Source organism: Falco peregrinus, chromosome 10 (genome assembly GCF_023634155.1).
Source record: "Falco peregrinus isolate bFalPer1 chromosome 10, bFalPer1.pri, whole genome shotgun sequence".
NCBI lineage: Eukaryota > Metazoa > Chordata > Aves > Falconiformes > Falconidae > Falco > Falco peregrinus.
Genome location: NC_073730.1, coordinates 13,994,189 through 14,012,525, shown reverse-complemented (window position 1 = coordinate 14,012,525; position 18,337 = coordinate 13,994,189). Strand labels below are relative to the sequence as shown.

The 18,337-nt window shown below is 35.3% G+C and overlaps 1 protein-coding gene across 4 annotated transcripts in view; it reads right to left on the bottom strand.

Moving 5' to 3' along the window:
• Nucleotides 1–18,337, bottom strand: part of CDC14A (cell division cycle 14A) — a 67,088-nt gene that overhangs the window by 10,418 nt on the left and 38,333 nt on the right. For 3 of the 4 annotated variants that reach the window (XM_013299026.3, XM_055814876.1, XM_055814878.1), the window contains exons 6-14: nt 17,942–18,008; nt 15,733–15,795; nt 12,473–12,560; nt 10,435–10,665; nt 8,071–8,209; nt 5,066–5,219; nt 2,626–2,741; nt 2,029–2,076; nt 279–407 (exon numbers count right to left, since the gene is read on the bottom strand). In XM_013299026.3, coding sequence (XP_013154480.1) covers nt 279–407; nt 2,029–2,076; nt 2,626–2,741; nt 5,066–5,219; nt 8,071–8,209; nt 10,435–10,665; nt 12,473–12,560; nt 15,733–15,795; nt 17,942–18,008 — 1,035 coding nt within the window. The remainder of the gene's footprint in view (nt 1–278; nt 408–2,028; nt 2,077–2,625; nt 2,742–5,065; nt 5,220–8,070; nt 8,210–10,434; nt 10,666–12,472; nt 12,561–15,732; nt 15,796–17,941; nt 18,009–18,337) is intronic. The other variant, XM_055814877.1, reaches the window with a different exon arrangement.

Sequence of the window (18,337 nt, the reverse complement as noted above, 5' to 3'; positions counted from 1 at the left end):
AACCCGAAATAAAACCACTAAAAAGCCCCAAGCAACATAACACTGTTTCTGACTTGATATAATCCCACCAGAGGTCTCATACCAGTAGTATAGGTTTGGGGTTGTTTGTTTCTTAAATCCACAAGCAACTGAAGTTTGGCTAGCAGAACAGCAAATCACTTCAAATTTAACCCTTCTTACATCCAAGAACAGGAAGTGCTTTGTAGACTACATATTGCTGAAAACCATTTAGTATATAGTAAGTATTTGTATCAAAATCAGAAGAAAAAAAACCCCACCTTTTAAGGTTAGAGCCTGAGGATGTGGGAATTCTGCTTATTCTTTCTGCAGATGGTGACTTAACTGCCATCACTTTGGAGGCCTTCAGAGGAGACGTGGATCCTTCTGTGCCACCTGAAGTATTCAGTCTAAAAGGAGTGCAGAGTTTTAGTGAAAAACAAGATTTTTATAATTAAAATACACATCTCAAACACATACAGTCTTTCAATACATAGACTGGTATTTTAAAAAGTGGAAATTCTCAAGTCTGACAGAACTCAACTGCAAAAACTCAACAGTTTGCTGGTTTTCAAATACCTTTTAAAAAAACCCACCTTTAAAATATCCCACACTCAAGTTTTTCCCCTGCAGTACCATATTATACAGTTTTAGGCTACTTTTCACCTTGATAATTTGTGAAGGCTAAGCACATATTGTTTATCAAATTTACTGCAAATTTGATTTAAATTTTAAATACAGTTCAGAAAGAATACTTCCTGTGCTTATAAAGCAAGTACAGGTAGAAAAACAAACCACTGTAGCTTGCATGAGAACAGCGTCATCGTTTCCAAATGGCAGCAAGAACATTTTTACAAAGTTGCACAGAACATACAGCTCTTTCTAGGGCGGGACCCTTCGTGACCAAATTCTTCATATTTTGATACTGAGCTGTAAGTATGGTACACTGGACTGCTCAAAAATGTTAGCATTATAGCTGTCCATATTGGTTTCTTAATAACCAATAAATGAATAGCTTCACAGTAGTATGAAATTCTCTCCATCCTTAAGACTAGAGGATATTATCATGATCATCTCTTAAAGGATGAAAGACCTTGCATACAAGTCTCCAGCTACAAGCACAGAAGGAACGACATTGAGCAGAAACAGTTTTAATTCCACACCAAGAAAGGGTAAGCAGACATCTCCAAGGTTAGACTTCTTGACTAATTAATCTCAAAAATACAGGTTGCCACAAAACTGAAGAGAATGTGTTCTTTTCAGTATTAATGCTTTATTATGATAGATATTTTATATTATATGTTGTATTTTGGATGCAATGATTACCAAAAGAAAGACTCAATTCTGCCACTCCTATAACGCTTAAATTAAGTCAGTTTTCACTCTATGATTTATTTTCTTGGGGCGGGGGGGGGGGGGGGGGGGGGGGGGCACTGTCAGTACTGACTTGAAATTAATACAGTTCATAAATAAAATTTAGAAAATGAGAAGAAACCGTTGGCTTTATTGGTGCCACAGAAAGTTCTGAGCAAAGCATGTAGTAAAGCGTACAGTGAGGACCCTGCATTTAAGTATGAAAAGGTAGTAAAACCTAGTATTTATCTGGTACATCTTCTAAAAAAAAGTAGTACCAACTCTAATTCATCTACTAAAAAACACAGGACAAAAATTATGATATGCAGACAACAAGTAGTCAATTTAGGCTTTTGAGACATGTAATTAATTCTACAGAAATAAAGTGGTTATGAGTTAAGCAGTCATCCTTCATTGCATAACAATATAGATACAAGAAAATGTGACTGAGGAAACTACTTGTATGCGCTAGCTATTTCTTAAGAAGAATTCAAGGTATCCCTGAAGTAGAACTAAACCCTTTGCCCATTAGATTTTTTCCCCCGTTTCTTGCAGGTGTTTATAAAAAGGTTTTATCTGTCACTTCCCAGAAGTCTAAAATTGCTAATCAATTGATGCGCACTGAAACAAACACTGAAAATTTAAGATCTGAGTGGTATTCATTGAGAATTTTAATACCTGAAAGGTTGTGATATTGACCTCGTGTGCAGTTTCATGTCTTGCAGCCTAAAGAAACAAAAGCAGCAACCTTTATCAGAGGATAAAAAGCCCTTCCCCTCCCTCAAAGCATGCTTGCATGTCTCATGCTGGCTTTAGAGTACAAGACTGACCAAGGTTAAGAATGTCAATCATAATTTTAATTTACAGTTAGGTAAATTAACTGGTTCTGAAAAATTCAACATTTATACAAGGAGTACAGAAAAGTAGTTACAGAAAGGTAACTAAGTTAATTATATAGTATTTTATTAGAGACGTATGTTTTATAATGCTAGGCAAGTATAAATTTGAATGTTTTGTGGTATTTACTTTGTCTTGTACTGCTACACAAAATATAGGTGCCCTGAACATGGAAACAAAGCGGAGGGGTGGGGGTGGGGTGGGGTGGAATTAATAAACCAAATCTGAAACTAATAGGTATATACCTAGAGAAATTTCCACCACAGAAGGTGGTACAACTAGTAGCGCTGCCTTAAACAAGGCCATGTACTTGAAATAAAGATGTGATAGCACGGACCGAATATAGAATTGCAAATTACCTCAGAATTCGTTAATTACCTCAGAGCTCCAGTTGTAGCAGAACACTGCCGTCTCCGACTTTTTAAGGCATTAAGCTTATCTCCCTGCGTCATGCCATTCTGAGTTTCTGCACCTGCTTTGTCTTCAAAATCATCCTGGGAAACACAAAGTATGCAAGCAAGGAAATGTATCAAATCCTTATGAGTAGTGTATTTTCAAAGTACTGAACGCCTCCTTCACAAAGATTATGATTTAAAAGGCTCATCTACAGCCTTCTGCATACACAGGGCACTATTCTGTCTTTGCGAATTTCCAGTAAATTAAATGTGTCACTGTACAAAAACACATTCAGAGGCTTTTTGCAGAATCTGACCTCAAAGTCAGATCAGGATACTTGAGTCTAACACGGGTATTTATTTACTTCAAAGAAGTTTGTTTTGATGGAATGTAAACTCTAATGCCTTCCTCCATTACCATTTTTATCATCATCAATGTAGAAGGGAAGCAGTAACACACAATTCTGCAATATGCACAAGATGAGGAAGAAATTTAGATGTGTGTCCTGCAAGAGGAACTAACAATCAACTTTCCTAAATTACTAGATTTCTTAAGAAGTTCTCATGACCTCTAGAAAATAGTTTTGAAAACAATTTCTCTATGATAATTTTATAAGGAATATAGAATGAACAGATTTCACAGTTTTATCCTACTTCTTCCAGCTTTAGAAAATAGTATAAACTAAGAAATAGTTAGTGTATGCCAACACTGTTTACATGCCTATTTATAATTTCTGAGTGATCTCAAAACAGAGTTTTCCAAGACTCAAGTACTAGAGACTGTATCTTAGGTAGCAGAGAAATATGAAAGTTAAACAAAAATATCTGCAATTTTTTTAAATTGCCAAATAAAAAAACCAAACAACAACTTATACCAATTATGCTTCATTTGACCTCAATGAAGTATTTGTATTACTGCAGTTCCTACTGCGCCTAAGTGACCTCAATGCTCTGCATAGAGGAATAGTTTCTGCCATTAACCAAGAAAAAAGACTGACAGAAGTAATACAACAGAAGTTAATCAAATGATGTGATAGTCCAAGTGTGCATTCATTATTGGAAAAAAAATAATATTTTAGCTAGATTTCATTGTAGCTTATATGTTAGGCCATCGTTATCTACCATTCCGCCTCAACGTTGATAAATTTTCTTTCACTCTCTCTACTGCCCAACAGTTACTGCATGTAGCTGTTCTGTCCTCTGATTCTTAGACTTTATGCATTTTTGGGACTGGGAACTACTTTGTTTTGAGCTTCTAGAGGGGTTATTATAATTAGATCTTGAAATATAATCAAATATCCAAAGAGATAAGTTTTATGTTTTAAAAACTCAGTTAAACACCTGTAATGTGACTGTAAAAAGCTGAAATACAAGTATTACAGAGAGGGTTACAGCAGAAAAAAGCAGCACTGCATTTATATTGTGCATCTGTACGTAAGCTGCTACACAGCACAGGGGTAGCTGAATTACCTGCAAGTAAGCTACCTAGCATACTGGAAGCAGTAAGTTGTAGTGGTAGCTCAGATTCAAAAACATGACTACCCATATGGCCCTGTGCCAGCTTCTTTCATTAGACATACAAGATCATCTCTATACAGTGTTATATTCTCCAATTTTATCTAGATATTTAACTTTACATATTCCAAAAAAGTTGCACTTCCAAAAGGGAAATAGTACCTTTACACAAACACATTCAGGCACTCTTCCAGATTATCACAGATCACATGATAGATGCTGACTTGAATTTATACTAACAAATATCTGAGGAGGGTGCACACTACATCCCTGGTCTGTTAGACTGAGTAAAGGATTCTGTCAGCAATGTAAAAGCTCTTTAGTTATTACAGAGCTAAGATGGCATCAAATGTGTAGTTCCTCTAAACTGCTTCTTACAGATACTGTAGAAAACTACAGTTTAAGACTTTTACTAGCACAGAAACAGAAGCATGTTCACTTTAGCTCATACTCCATACAATTATTTTTGGAAGCACAGGTAAGGTCCTTACGCTACACATCACGTTAGTAATCCATAACACTATGATAAAAGGATGGACATCTATACGCTAACACATTATTAGCCAGAAACTTGGAATAAGGAAGATTTCCAGGAGGGAAAGTGATTTATTTTTTTCTTCCATTCTCTAATACACAACTGAAAGCCTGAAAGAATGACCGGAAATAATACAAACCTTTTGAAGTCTGCAAAATTACCTTTAACAGTTTTAGATATAACCTAAGCCTTTTTTTTTTTTAAAAGAAGTGGGAATTTGTTCTAATTATGACTTATAAAAAAAGGTTAGCTGTGAAAAACCAATCTAGTACTAATAAAAGGCTCAAATAACCCCATTAAAAGTTACCTACAGCTAGTTATTAAAAGATCAGATCCATCTCTGCTTGTCTGAAATTTTTTAACAAACTCATACCTCCCTGTATTGATCCAAGTCTTGTACTTTATTTATGCTGTCACTGATTGACATGTCATTCAAGCCACAAAGAACTCTGTTAATGTTTCCATCAACTACTCGTTTCTGCTTTGATCGGATGAGATCTCCCTCCAGCCATAACATCGCTTGCTTCCTTTAGGATACAAAAACAAATCAAATCACATCAACAGATTTGCATACACGTAAAAAACAGTATGAAAACATGCTACTCTTACAGACTGCCAACACTTGAATCTCCTGTACATCTTCATCTGGACAAAAAAGATATTCAAATTTCTACCACCAAAACGTCCCCAAAAACCAAAACATACCCCAGATTTCCAATGGTTAAACAACAACAAAACCACCCCAAAATCACCGAACAAGTCTGTAGCCATCACAGAAATATTACAGGTACTAAAACTTCATTTTTAAAAATCATACTGGGAAAAGAGATTCACTAAAACGGAATTTGCAAAGGTATTTTAAAGGCTTTTAAAACACAAGTTAAAAATTCATAAAAAATTATGCTTTTAAATACATAATGCGTAGAATAAACCATGATACAGCACTTTCCAACTCATTAGCATGAGTTTTGTGTATACAGATACCGTGCAGTAAAACTACAGCTGACCTGCAGAGTGGAAGTGATCATAGTAAAGTTGAACAGGACCTAGTATCAATTTTCAGAAAAGATTATATCCTTCAGACAGGTGGTAAAAAAAGAATAATTAATTGCTACAGTAGGCATGGCTAGGCAGGCTTTTGTGGATGAGACTGCATTATTCCTTGATAAGGAAGTTTGCTGTGTAGGTATTGGTCATGTTAGTTCCATTCAAGAACTGAGACCCTATTACATATTATTGTATTGTAACAAAATTAAATTCCTATGCTGAAAAAAGAATGAAGTATTAAATCAGATTATACTGATTAAGCTTATCTCCCAGAGTCATACCATTCTGAGTTTCCACACCTGCTTTGTCTTCAAAAAGACTTCTTTCAGTGTCTCCACTGAAAACTTTCCTTTGTTTGAAAACAAAACACTGGCAAAGCCTAAGAGCCGAGCAGTCTGAGCCAACTACATAAACTTGCTGAATAATTAATAGGAAATGCCAGCACTACCAGAAAAGTTTCACTATGTCCCAAGAAAATATCAAGAGAAGTGAGAAGGAAGGGGTGGGGGAAGAGGAAACACCACTTATTCTACCTAACAGAAATAGCCTAGAAAAAGTGCTTGACTTTAAATACCTTTGAAATCTTTCAAACAAACTGATCAGACACATACTTGGGTGGGAACCTCTAAGAAAAACAAAAAACCAAAAACCACCAAACTCCAACCCACTACTCTAACATCCCTTATCAAACCTCAAAGAACCTAAGAGAGGAAGTTTTGACATCTATGAAGGTTGGGAGATCAAAGTTGCAAGGTTGTACCTTTTAATCAGATGCAACTTGGCAGGCCCAAGGGTAAGATATTTTATATTAGGATGATGCAACTGATGTTAGCTCCTCCTTTCTCAATCCCATTTTGACACTACTGATGACACTGCTTGAATTTTGTCTGATTCTCAAAACTTATTTATTGCCATTAGGACAACAGAAAATTCTTACTGAAGCATACTACAGCTCTTAGCTACGAATAATACAGGTACAAACAAAAAAAATCTGAAGGATCTTTGCCTATCTACAAAAAATCAAACCAAGTATTTAAACACCACTGAAGAAGAGACATGGGCCCTGGTTTTCCTATCTTTCGAGTACACAGCACTTAACTAACCACACTGCCTACAAGCTTTCTCTCAGTTTTGCTTTATTGTGGAAGTTATTTTTAAAAGTGCATCATCCAAGAATCAGCATGGTGTGGAGAAGTTTAATCTGCCTTGAGCGAGCGCCTGCAGTTTCTAAAAGTTTGTGATTTTTGAAACAAAAAGTTTGTGCGTTTTGAATAATGGTGGGCCACCTCCCAAATAAAGGAGCATCCAATTCAGTTGCACTGGAAAATAAATAGGAATCCCCTTTCATGCTTATTATAATATATATAAAATAATATTTTTATTGTATTATAATGCACAATGCATATTATAATATATATTAAAAATAATTACAGTAATACTCCTTTCCCTCGAAAATCCTATGAATGTTTTACTGCATTTACGTAGTATCTAGCAGAGCTGTTTGCATTTTTTTTTTCCAAAAAGAGACAAATTTGTGGTGGATTTTTTCAGTGTTTCTCATAACACTGAAAATGCCTTTAACTAAATATCATCGTGGTTATCAACACAACCACTATAATAGTAAATGCACAATGTAAAAACCACTGTGACACTAACATCTAAATCACTGAAGCCAGTGCAATTCTGTCATTCATTTCCAGTCAGGATCAAACCTTGAATCACCCATTCAAATTACCTGTACACGAGGTGTTCTCAAGCCAAATTATAGAGTCAATTTTGAGAAGGAGCTCTATTGAAACCACATATTCATTTTGCTAACGACTATTAACTCCATATCAGAAATGCCTCATACATTATATGTTAGGAATCTGACAGATCATAAGCTGTCCAACAGATACTTACTTAATCTTTAGTTACAAGAAAGAAAAAAAGTATCAATTATACTATTTTAAGATTCATTTTAAGTGTCATCGTAGGCTATACATAAATTCTTATCTTTCTATGTTAATATTTTAATAAATACTTATTGTTGATCTTTTGTCCACATCTGGACTTTACGCTTTCAACACATTCGTCTTTAATTCCTAAATCCCCAGAACATGAACAGTTTTGAGACCCTCTGCCTCTGAAGGGGAAGAAATGCATAGCAACTCCAGAGAAGACTTTTGCTACTATGTTTGATTTCAATCTCAAGTTGACTAACCTTAAACGTATTGCAACAGGCAGTATTATACGACGTCAGTAGACAGAAAGTAGGTCCTATAAATAGTGCAAGATGGATAAGGATGTAGAGAAGCAGTTGATTCTTAGTAGCAAAGAAGGTATACGTACTCTTCCAAGAAGTGTTGCTGGGGTCCTATAATAGAGCCTGGTCGACATATTCTTATCCAAGCAATGGCTTCAGCATGTGTGAACTTGTAGTGTTTCATTATGTAACAGGCAATCAGTGTTCCTGTTCTCCCCAGGCCAGCTACAGAAACACAAATATCAACATTCACACACAAAGTCACTAGTATTTCATAATCATCAAATTAAAGTATTCTTCGCAATGTCATTCACCACCTTACTATTTGAAGAATTTTCGATTCAGTATTCCAATTTATCACATAATTGGATTTCAGTGCTGTAGATATAAGAACAAAATGTATCATACTTATAGAAAGTTAACAGCATTTAAGAACTGTGAACATGCAACAGTGAATACCCTTGGCACTAGTATAATTCCACTTCAAACTTAAATAAAAAAGGCTGATATTTTCAAAAAAGCTGTGACCAAGATGAATACAAACTTCATATTTATAAAACCAGTAAAAAACAAACATCAAAGTACCTTTGAGAAGCCAACACACATACTGTACAAATCAAGGTTCAAATACAAGCAATTACAGGTACACAACACAGATAGCAGCATGTGTCTTGTCAGCCAGTGGCTTTTTCGTTCTGAATCAGTTTTGTTGTGAAACCAATCTATAAAACAATTCACTGCCATCTGTATAAACAGCAATGGATGTTGACCAGCATACAATTATATATATCAATAGCTTAAAACAATTTAACCCATCGCCCCTCAAGTCACAAACTAATCCTGGTTTCATGGAGAGAGTAGAGACAGAACAAATAGCTTTTACTATCAGACGAATCTCTTAACTATAGAGTAAGAATTAATTTCTCTCTAGCGCCGTGTCTTACCTACTAGTAAAAGGTCTCCCCATTTAAACCTTCTTTTCCTGAAAATACAGTATTTGCAGTTTACATTCTCATGGTGGCCTACTGTTTATGCACAAACATCTACCTAAACGGAAACTCTCTAAGCAGCCAGACATCCTTGCTGACAATTCCATGCACAAGTACTGGTTAAATGTAAAGAGCTTGTAACTAAACCTTGCTATGACTTTCTGGAAAGTTAGGATGATTCAGGTAAAAGGATAAAGCTAAAAGTCCACAAATACTGTGATTCTGTAACCATATACTGGAAGACTAGAATGCAACAGGCAAATAGATAACAAAGAGCTGTACTACACTAAGTGTACATCTGAATAAGAAAATGGTCTCTGAAAACTGCAGGTAACATCTACCAACTGCATATATCACTAAGACTTCAGTTATTTTCTCGAAGTTCATGTTAACGTACACACTTTCCATAGCAATCCTATGCATTAAACCATTCTACCACTTCGGTGACAAGCAGTTTCTAGTGTAGAAGCTGTACTCTGCATTGCAGAGTACAAGAAAACTACAGACAATACGTTAACTCCGAGCTAACTGTTGCTTTAACTTCAATATGCTTATTTAAAAGGATGTAAAAAACTTAAAAAGAATGAGATTGATGGTTTCTTATTAAATACACAAAAGACAAAAAATACTTCAGTTTGCAAGTAAGTCACTAGAAAAGTATATTGTATTCCTTTCGCAACTAAACCTGGAGAATAACCATCTACTCATGCTAATCAATAGCTTCTGCGCTCATTTAGTCAGTTAGCAGAGGTCCAGCTTATTAATGCCAGAATTTCTGAGTCCTAGTCACAGTAACAACTTGTTAGCAAATAAAACTTAATCTTTGATATGCATGTTTATTGTTCAAGGAAAAATTATGAATAGCACTATTCTTGCCTCAGATCAGCAAGACATTCGTCTCCACAATGTCCTTACACAACTCTAAACATAAATCAAGCCAAAACCTTCAAAGCCTTTGTTAATCGTTCTTGACTAAGCATGTTTTGTGTATTTTCTAGCTGATTTGCTGAAATAGGCTGGTTTGAAATGCTGGCATCACAATAACTCACACTAACTTGAAATGTGGAAGTCACGCTCCACACAAAAATGTAGAACTGTCCAAAAGCACAAAGAAGACCTTTCAGCCCTTTGCATTTCATAGCCAATTATCATAATGCTGTGAAAGCATAATGCAAAAGAGAAATCTCCCTTCAACTAAAACTCACGCCTTCAAGTGATATTAAGAATAAACAGAACAATGAACAACAGATTGTCAGTTACTGTAAATAGCAGAGTAGGCTGAAAGAAAATAATATGCACATGAAAGTAACAAATAGTTGTCACATATTTAGTGAACTATCATGAAGCAGTATTACTTCCACAATCAGAAAGTGTTTTTTAAATGCTTTATTTCTGGAATAAAATGCTATGGATTTATACTTACTTTGACTTTTAACCTGAGAAATAAATAAGTGCACCCACCTTTACAATGCACAGCAATAGCACCCTCAGCATTTTCACAAATGTTGAGGAACCTCTGAACTATGCTGTCACTTGGTGTGCTTCCGTCTATGAAGAACAGGTCATAATGCTCAAAACCAGCATCAGTAAAGCGTTTTGCATCATAAATTTTTTTGTTTAGTCTTATGACTGATGTAACATTATGTTTCTTGAAATAGGGAAAGTAAGCTTCAGGTGCATGAAGAGGATAACCTATAAAAAAGGAAGCAACAATCATTTAGAATCATAGATTAAGGTCAAAGGCCTACTAAGCAAAACTGCCCCCTAAACATTTTTTGAATGATAAACATGCTAATACTTAAAAAGCTCTAATTGTTTATTCTGAATAAACATGTTAAGTCCCACAAAAAAAATATTTCCACAAAATGCTTATAAAGATGACTATAATTAAACGGTCTGCTGTTTAGCCTGTTCCTCTCTAGAGGTAGGGTTTTATACATAAAGCTGGGCACATACATGAATTTAGCATTTCAGAACAGCTGTTTATCTATAAAGCTGCAGCTCAAAGAACATTCTTTAAGAGGAAACACTGTGTTTATGAGGAAAATAGATTGGTGATCTATACTATGGACAAAAGGAACAGTCAAAGGATAAACTGCAGTACCAGAAATATTTTTGCTCTGTTGTGGCAAAAAAAAAAAATTATGCCTTGATTCAGTTGAGATACAAAAGGATCCTCTAGAAGAATTGGGGGGGGGGGGGGGGGGGGGGCGGGGGGAGGGCAAAAACTAACCACACCACAACTGTTTAGGGCACATTCACCAAACAGATGTTCTCTGCTGCCAAGGGCTTGAGGGAGTGTGCACCCATGCCTATACGATGGATGGATGCAAAATGTAGTTTACTCTTTCCTATTAACAATTAAGTCTTATAAGGACAACACAGGAATAACATGGCCACCACAAAAATCAGAAGGTCTGTCATTGACCAAATTCACTGGTTTATCTCCAGAATTTTTATTCCTGTTCAGGTAAAACCTGAAAGCTTCTTCACAACACACAGGTCATTTCCACAAGTTATATATGCCTTAGTAAATGCAATTAGTCACAACACAATGAGAAAAATGTAGCTTTGTAACATGTACTTACACTCACCTGGGTGAGGCTTATTTGTAGCCTCATAACGGAATTTTAAACATTAGTGTTAGTTTATTAATTTTCAGTTATATACTTATAAAAAATAAACCACAGGTTCTCCAAACTCCATAGAACAATTTGAGTAGTATTTGAAAAATTCTGCAGGAAAAGACTGTAACAGTGATTGCAGAAGAAACCCAAACCAACCTAAACATTTTCTCCCTGGATTTAGTTTAAATCTTTAGTAGACAGTATGCAATTAGCAGCGTTCCAGTCATAAAGGAAACAGGAGAGAGCAGAAGGTAGAGTGGGGAGGAAAGAGGCAGACATTCAGAAAACGTGCTCACATAAAGCACCATGGCACGAAGAATAAGGTGAAATTCAGCAAAAATATGATTGTAGTTTTTAAACTGATTATTTTCCTTTTAGCTGGACCAAATCTCTACTTTTCCTCTGCTGGGTAAATTTCTCTTTTTTATTCCATTAGAATTATATAGGCTCTTCCCATTATCTCAAGAATCTTGAGTAATAAATGCAAGCGTCTTTTTAAAGTCTTTCCTGGCCTTTGTTACACAACTCTTAATACAGTCTCCTTTGCTTTATACAACTCACCTTTAGTTCTCATACTTACCGTATCACATTGGCAGGTTCCAGGAGAAAAGTAAGGGGCCTGAATTTCTCAGGCACTATATCACTGAATGAAAGTCACTGACTGTTCCAAGAGTTGGAATTCTTCTAGCAAAGAAGAAATTCCAAACTTTTGAAATTAGGTTCTATGATTGTATATAAAAAGTCACTGTATGATTATTTCTGAAGATAATAAGTAATCTATTAATCTCTATTATCTTCTGCTCATTTCCTGTGACTATTTAATATGCTGGGAAACATAAGATCACAGAACAGCACTGAGATATACACCGTACCATTTTCAAGTTTGCTTTTTGGGTGTGGTCCACTAAATGCCAAAAATTTTCCTGGAACAATCCAGTTGAAATCACCATTTTCCACTCGCTATAAAAATTTCAGAAGAGAAAGAGAAAAGCATTTTAATATCTGTACATACAAGGTTAAAAAAATTAACTCAAAATTTTATTTTACTTTTTACTATGTTCTTGCTGCATTAAAACAAAACACTTCAAATGTAATTATCTAGCTTACCTATATGGGACACTAACTAATCATAAGCCGCTTCTCAGAAATACCTTAAAATGAAATGCAAAAAAAAAAAATTTGCTTAGGTTTTCCAATAAAAGCAGAAAGTTCTAAGATATTTCTCCCTCAGAGGGCTTAGTGTTTTCAGACACCTACTTATAACAATACTGACAAACATCAACATTCTTAGAGGTTTTAATCAAAGAATATAGAAATTGTTTCCCTGTATGGCATTGGCTAAAAAAAAAAAAATCCCACAGAAAACAAAAAACAATTAGCCTTCAAAAACAATTATTCTTTCTCTGTAGAAACTGAAATTTACATACTAGCATAAGTTCTGATGAGCCAGTAATCATAGAAGGAAAGTATAAATCAAGTAAAAAACATAGATTAAAAAAACCCCAAAATCTCAAACTGACATTTTGCATTTCTTGCTCACTTTTAAATCAAAACTTCAAAAAAGCTCTGCAAGTTCTGTCAGTGCCAAAATCGGAAGCTTCTTTGGAAATGCAGAACTAAAGTTCAAGACTGCCTTCATGTTTTTTCATTGAAGAGTGCTCATTCCTCATTTGGCAATGCAGTTATTCTCAGCATGACTCTTAAGGACATGGCACTCTGTTCAACTGCATTATTAAGCTTGTGTTTTTAGCTCCCAGCTCATCAAAACATCCTAATGAGTGAAAGGTTCTGATAATGGACATTACTGCAATCAATTCACCAACTGTTTGCTTAGCTAAGCCCATTAGGCTTGCTCCCAACGTCCTCACACAGTGAAAAGTCCTGTAAGTTAACAAGGTTGTGTAAGACTAGTGAACCCATCTTGGCAAGTCAGCCCCCCCCCTTGTTTATATCACAGACTGCAATCTCAACATTGTAGCCCTTCTATCCCCTTTAAGGAAGAAGTCCTGTTTAGTAAGTATTTTTCTATTTGTATTACCAGTTTTAATTAAGTAATCTTTTTCGTTACATGGGTTATTGTGAATAAGTTACATTTTAACCAATATATTTGTGTATGTGTGTACACATACTCAAAACTACATGCAAACATTATTATTAAAGAGTATTTTACATCTGGTCCAACAAAAGGGGAATTAGCTGCCTTGGTAATGCAATAAGATGAAAGAACTGTAAAGGTGAAACAATTTCCTTTTGCCTGCTCCCTTTAAGTCTTATGCAACTCCTCCCGACGTAACTACACATTTGAAGACCCAACACAGCAAAAACCTGGAACATTTGAAGTTTTATAAATATAGCAGAAGACATATGTAAACATACAACGCTGACCACAACAAGTAAAATAGAAGACATGCCAAGAAATGAACAAAAAATTAAAGATGATTCCAAGTTCTTGCTGCTTAAACTCAGACAGCAGGCAGCATACTTATCACAAACTAAAATAACATTAAACATTAAACAAGATAATGGGATAGCTTTAGTCAGTTATTTTAATACTTTTCTCCAGGCAGATTAATGCCTACTGTATGTACAGAATCCTAGACATTCCCAACCATCTTTTTGTTTTTGAAAAAACATTTTCCTTTTGTACATAGAAAGGAAAAGTGCCCCAATTTCTTACTTCAAATTTTAGTTGCTGTTCATTTAATTTTGGCAGTTCAGCACAGGCTATACCAATTTCTCAATCTAACTATTATGGAACATTACAGTGTACAGAAATCCTTCTACAAATGCTTTGAAGTTTTGTGAATAGCTGTATGTTATAGCATGCCTAGTGCAGCCAACATCTACTGTGTAATTGGTGTTGTAAATTAAGTTTTTCCACTGTTTATTCCTCTCCTGACTTCACCTTCTTTCTTGAACCTTTATGAAGCAATTCCTACAGCTGTATTTCAGAGATGTAGTCATGCACACCTTGCTTATAAAACAAGGCAATTATTTATCAAATGTTACAGAGATTTAAGAAAAGCGATTATCCCTGAAACTTGTTTAATAGAAATATTCAACTTAGGATAATAAATTTTAAGATGGACCTTTTCAAACTAAGCAAATTTATTCTCATTATTTCCAAATGTTCTGAAAATTGCAATACAGGGACTAGGGGAAAGAATACTGGCTACAATAAAGTAACACAACTCTGAGAAGAGAGTTTAATATGTATTCAAATGTTTAGTACACCTCTAGTTTATATATTGCTCTCCTTAACCAATGCAACTGGAGGAACTTAAGGGAGTTCCAAAGACAAGATCCAATAGAACTACACGGTTGTCACTGACCAGTAAAAACCCTTTTCCTTCCTTTGAGTATGAGAAATGGTAGACAAAGATGATGCAGCTATTCTGGACCAGATGCATATACACCTTCTGTGCTGCCATCTCCTCTGTACACAGCCCAGTTCACAGGTGCAGTATGGGCATACTTTAAAGGTTCTCTGAGCCATATAGCTTGAGATAACTATCCATTACTAGCAGATAAAGGTGCGTATATCACAGAACAAGGTCCTAGAAGCATCTAGAGTCATTCAGAGTATCTATTCTTAGGTTGTAAGAAAACTGGGAGAACAATGAACGACATATGACATACATAGGTTTCTGGGACTGCATTAGGGAAGTATTTTGGATGTATTTTCATCGCTGAAATCCCCACATAACGCATCCTTACTAAAAAAGCTCAGAAAAAGTCATCTATGTGGCTATAAAAGATTTATATATTTGGGGCTAACAGCATCTCAAGAAGCAGCTCAAGTGTTGAAAGAAAGCACAGATTCTGAGGTTCAGCTGGGAGACCTTGGATCATATCCTGGGGGAAGGTTGGGAAGCATGAGAGAGGTCCCAGAAGCCAGAAAGGCTACAAGAAAACAGGAGATTTATGTGACATGCTGAAATTGCGAAGATGTTCATCCTGCGTGTTTTTCACATACAGCATACAGGTTTGGATGTACATATCTTACATATGAACACTGGGTTTTACTTGAATTAAAATGTGTTTCCAGTACATTTTAAGTCGTGGGATACTGTATATTCTAACTTACTTTAGGTAAATCAAACACATTCAACTCATTATTAAATGTACAAACCTCATAGTGTTCATATTCATCCACATCAAATGTCTTAAAGTCAAAAAATCCATGCTGCAAGGCCTAAAAGGCAACAAGGTGTCAGTTTATACTGAAATATGATATATAATCTCATTTTATAATACTGGTTTTGAGGCTCAAAACTAAATCACTAAATGTTTGTGGTTTTGGCTTATTGAAGCCTCTATAATTAAGACAACGTTACATTTTGCACAGATTAACAACACAGACAACAAAAACTCCAACAAAGTCACTAAAGCACGTCAGGCTCATTTGCTCCCCCCTTCAAAGACATTACAATGGGACATAAGGCCGTTGCATACCACTTAAATGATACAACTGATTCTCCCCACCCCAGTATGTATGTCTTTTTTCCTGTAAGGCAGACAATGAATTAAAAAGCAATTCCCTTTTTGTCACACATTCACTCAATGCTGAATCTCTATGCTGAATACATTTTCATGCAGATGGACATAAAATATAGAACATTAACTGTTTACTGATTTTCTATACTTAATATGTTACTCCAATTTTAGTACCACAATGGCCAAGCAAAATAGCATAAAGAGAATACAGCACTGTGTATAACCTGTATCTCATATTTGCTTTTAACACACATTCCACTAACAGAATGAAGTTCACTAGACTATGTTAGACAGTATTTATTACAGGATTGAAATAAGTCAATTTTTGTATTTGTTTACTGTACTATTATTAAATATGCCAATTTTGTACTAAAGATTTATGTACAATACTGTATCAAAAACAATTCTATGAATAAAGAATTTATAGACCAAATTTCTTCCAAGGAATAGGTGGAAGACAGTTCTGCAGCATATACTTACACTGATGCTACTGCATTCTGAAAAGTACAGATATTACACGACATTTTGGGATTAAAGTTTGATAGAAAAAACACCGCAATCTATGATTTAAATACAATAGTCATCAGTCTGCCATTATTTGCTACATATAGAGCACCTTCTTTAAGACAAATTAAAAATAGCTTTTTTCGTAGGCAACATAAGCTCAATGATTGGACCTGTCATGAAACCTAAGATACCAAGATGTTTGCCTGAACAGCTGATTTTGAAAAATGCATTTCATCAAGCATTGTTGGCTGGCTACACTCCAGGATTTGTAGGCCCCCTGAATTATATGTATATGATACATATATATGGATGCAAACACCAAATTAATCTACGTAGACTAAGACTGTAGTTTAGATTTTCTGCTCAAAGTGTTTTCAGCCCTGTAGGTGAACTGGACAAAGATTCAGTAATAAATTTTATGGGAACAAAGGAGGAAAAACAGATTCTCAAAGTCCTTCTGACGCGTTTGTTGCAGATAAATTACAGTGACTGCACCGACTGCTTCAGAGAGCTTCAGGATCCGTAGAATGCCATACAAATTAGAGTCTTGCTGTTAACTGACAGCTCCTTTCCCACCTCCTCAGAACTAAAAATATTAAGCTTGATCTCTCTTTTTTCAATTTTTAAGTAACACTTGTTTTGCCATACTTTTAAGAATTGCAAATAGCCTATAAAGTATCTATACAGAACTGTTCATATAGCCTTCTCCCTTCATCAAGATCACTGGCAAATGAGCAAAATTTAATCTTTGCTTATAATATGAAGTACATACTACAACACAAGTTTGCCAGCAAGATGTCATGTAACATTTTTTAAAAAGCAATATTGGACCTTAATATTCCCCAGGACTGCAGAAATGACACATCAAAACACTAGTAAGACATAGCAGTTTTAATTTGTTTTAAACAATTCTGAAAATATTAGTGCCAAACACTGCATCATATGTTTGGGGGGAAAGATGGGACCAAATACATGCAAAAAACTGCTCAGATAAAGTCACAGTATACCTAGATGTCTGTCTCACTTGACTTTATCAACTTATGTTACTCCCTTTTACCAATGGTTATAAATGACCTGTTAGCAGATCTAACGCACTGTTAAGAACTACCCCCAGCCAGGCCCAGTGCACTTGCACATTCTGATTCATAACACAAAGTTCAGACAGCTGTCGAAGGCCAGGCCACCCAGGTAAAAGTGTAACCTCAGATTGTCAGGACTCAAACATAGTCCTTAGTAAATTAGGCTTCATGACAGTATACTACTACATTTTAACAGTATTTTCCTTCATGTTTTAAAAGTCAACTTAAATCTGTTTTGCTAAGGAAAAGTGTTATTACCTTATTTATTCCCTGTAAACAGTCCAAGATCGTAAGATTGTACGTGCAGTTCCCAAATGAAGCATCCCTATAGATTCAATACAAGTTAATTTAATATAGACAGAATTATTTTAAGAATTCAGGGAAAGCCAGCACAACAGAATATTCAAGTTATTCAGTCCCCTCTGAGAACTCTGAATTAAAGTTCAAAGACAACATTTTTTTTAGAAGCTTGTTCATGCTAAAGCACTCCCCTACCACAGATGTAGTTTAGTGTCAATGCAGTCCGATACTGCACATCATTTTATGTGCGTATTTTACACCAGCTAACTACATGCCATTTACCAAATTATTTATGCTGTCCTGGAACAGGAAGCTTTGCATCCTCTCTCAGTTGTGTAAGGATTGTAGCAATTA